The sequence below is a fragment of the Limulus polyphemus genome, unplaced genomic scaffold (genome assembly GCF_000517525.1).
Source record: "Limulus polyphemus unplaced genomic scaffold, Limulus_polyphemus-2.1.2 Scaffold2636, whole genome shotgun sequence".
NCBI lineage: Eukaryota > Metazoa > Arthropoda > Merostomata > Xiphosura > Limulidae > Limulus > Limulus polyphemus.
The window spans coordinates 162,264-163,153 of NW_013668246.1; the positions used below are offsets into that span (position 1 = coordinate 162,264).

The 890-nt window shown below is 31.9% G+C and overlaps 1 protein-coding gene across 3 annotated transcripts in view; it reads right to left on the reverse strand.

The window, feature by feature from the left end:
- Window positions 1–801, reverse strand: part of LOC106467498 (1-phosphatidylinositol 4,5-bisphosphate phosphodiesterase eta-2-like) — a 35,015-nt gene extending 34,214 nt beyond the window's left edge. For 2 of the 3 annotated variants that reach the window (XM_022395701.1, XM_022395700.1), the window contains exon 1: window positions 713–801. In XM_022395701.1, the coding sequence (XP_022251409.1) occupies window positions 713–800 (88 nt within the window). In that variant the 5' untranslated portion in view covers window position 801. Of the gene's footprint in view, window positions 1–463; window positions 514–712 lie in introns of those variants that run through there. The other variant, XM_022395702.1, reaches the window with a different exon arrangement.
- Window positions 802–890: the final 89 nt, after the last annotated feature.

An 890-nucleotide genomic window follows, 5' to 3' on the forward strand; every position in this document is an offset into this window, starting at 1 on the left:
GCAAGACCATGGTCGTAATAAATGACGTATTAGTGAAATGTACAATTGTCTTGTTTTTCCTCAATTCTGTAATTATGGAGTTTCACTAAGTACTGACGGTTTCAAGTATCAATTATAGAAAATGTTACATTAGCAAGAACATAGAAAAATCTAATAAACATAGGGTGATATACAGGGAAACAATTAAAATACACAATAAAACAGTTTCTTTTAGGCTAGCACAATGTATATTTAAATAAGAAATCAGTAAATACACTACCAGTTATATTTATGTTCAAAGTAGTTGGGTAAAGCAAGAACAGTACAACCTTAGACTTGATAGTTCTTATAGGTGGAGGTTATTTTTGTGTTTAGAATAGGTTAAAACAAATCAGCCTTACCACTGGTGGACATGTAACCTGGTAGTTTTTATTTCTCTATTAACAATAGGTTACAACTTTCTTATTAAACAAATCAGCCTTACCACTGATGGACATGTAACCTGGTAGTTGTTATTTCTCTATTAACAATAGGTTACAACTTTCTTATTAAACAAATCAGCCTTACCACTGATGGACATGTAACCTGGTAGTTATTATTTCTCTATTAACAATAGGTTACAACTTTCTTATTAAACAAATCAGCCTTACCACTGATGGACATGTAACCTGGTAGTTGTTATTTCTCTATTAACAATAGGTTACAACTTTCTTATTAAACAAACCAGCCTTACCACTGATGGACATGTAACCTGGTAGTTGCTCTAGGTCAGGTTCAAACCTCTGTATTAAAGCCCTACAGTATGCTTCTGTTACTTTCATCATCTGTCAAGAATAGTAATTATTTGTTCATGAATTCTTCATAATGAGAAATGCTATTGGAGACAATAATTAAAATAAATGCCCACAATG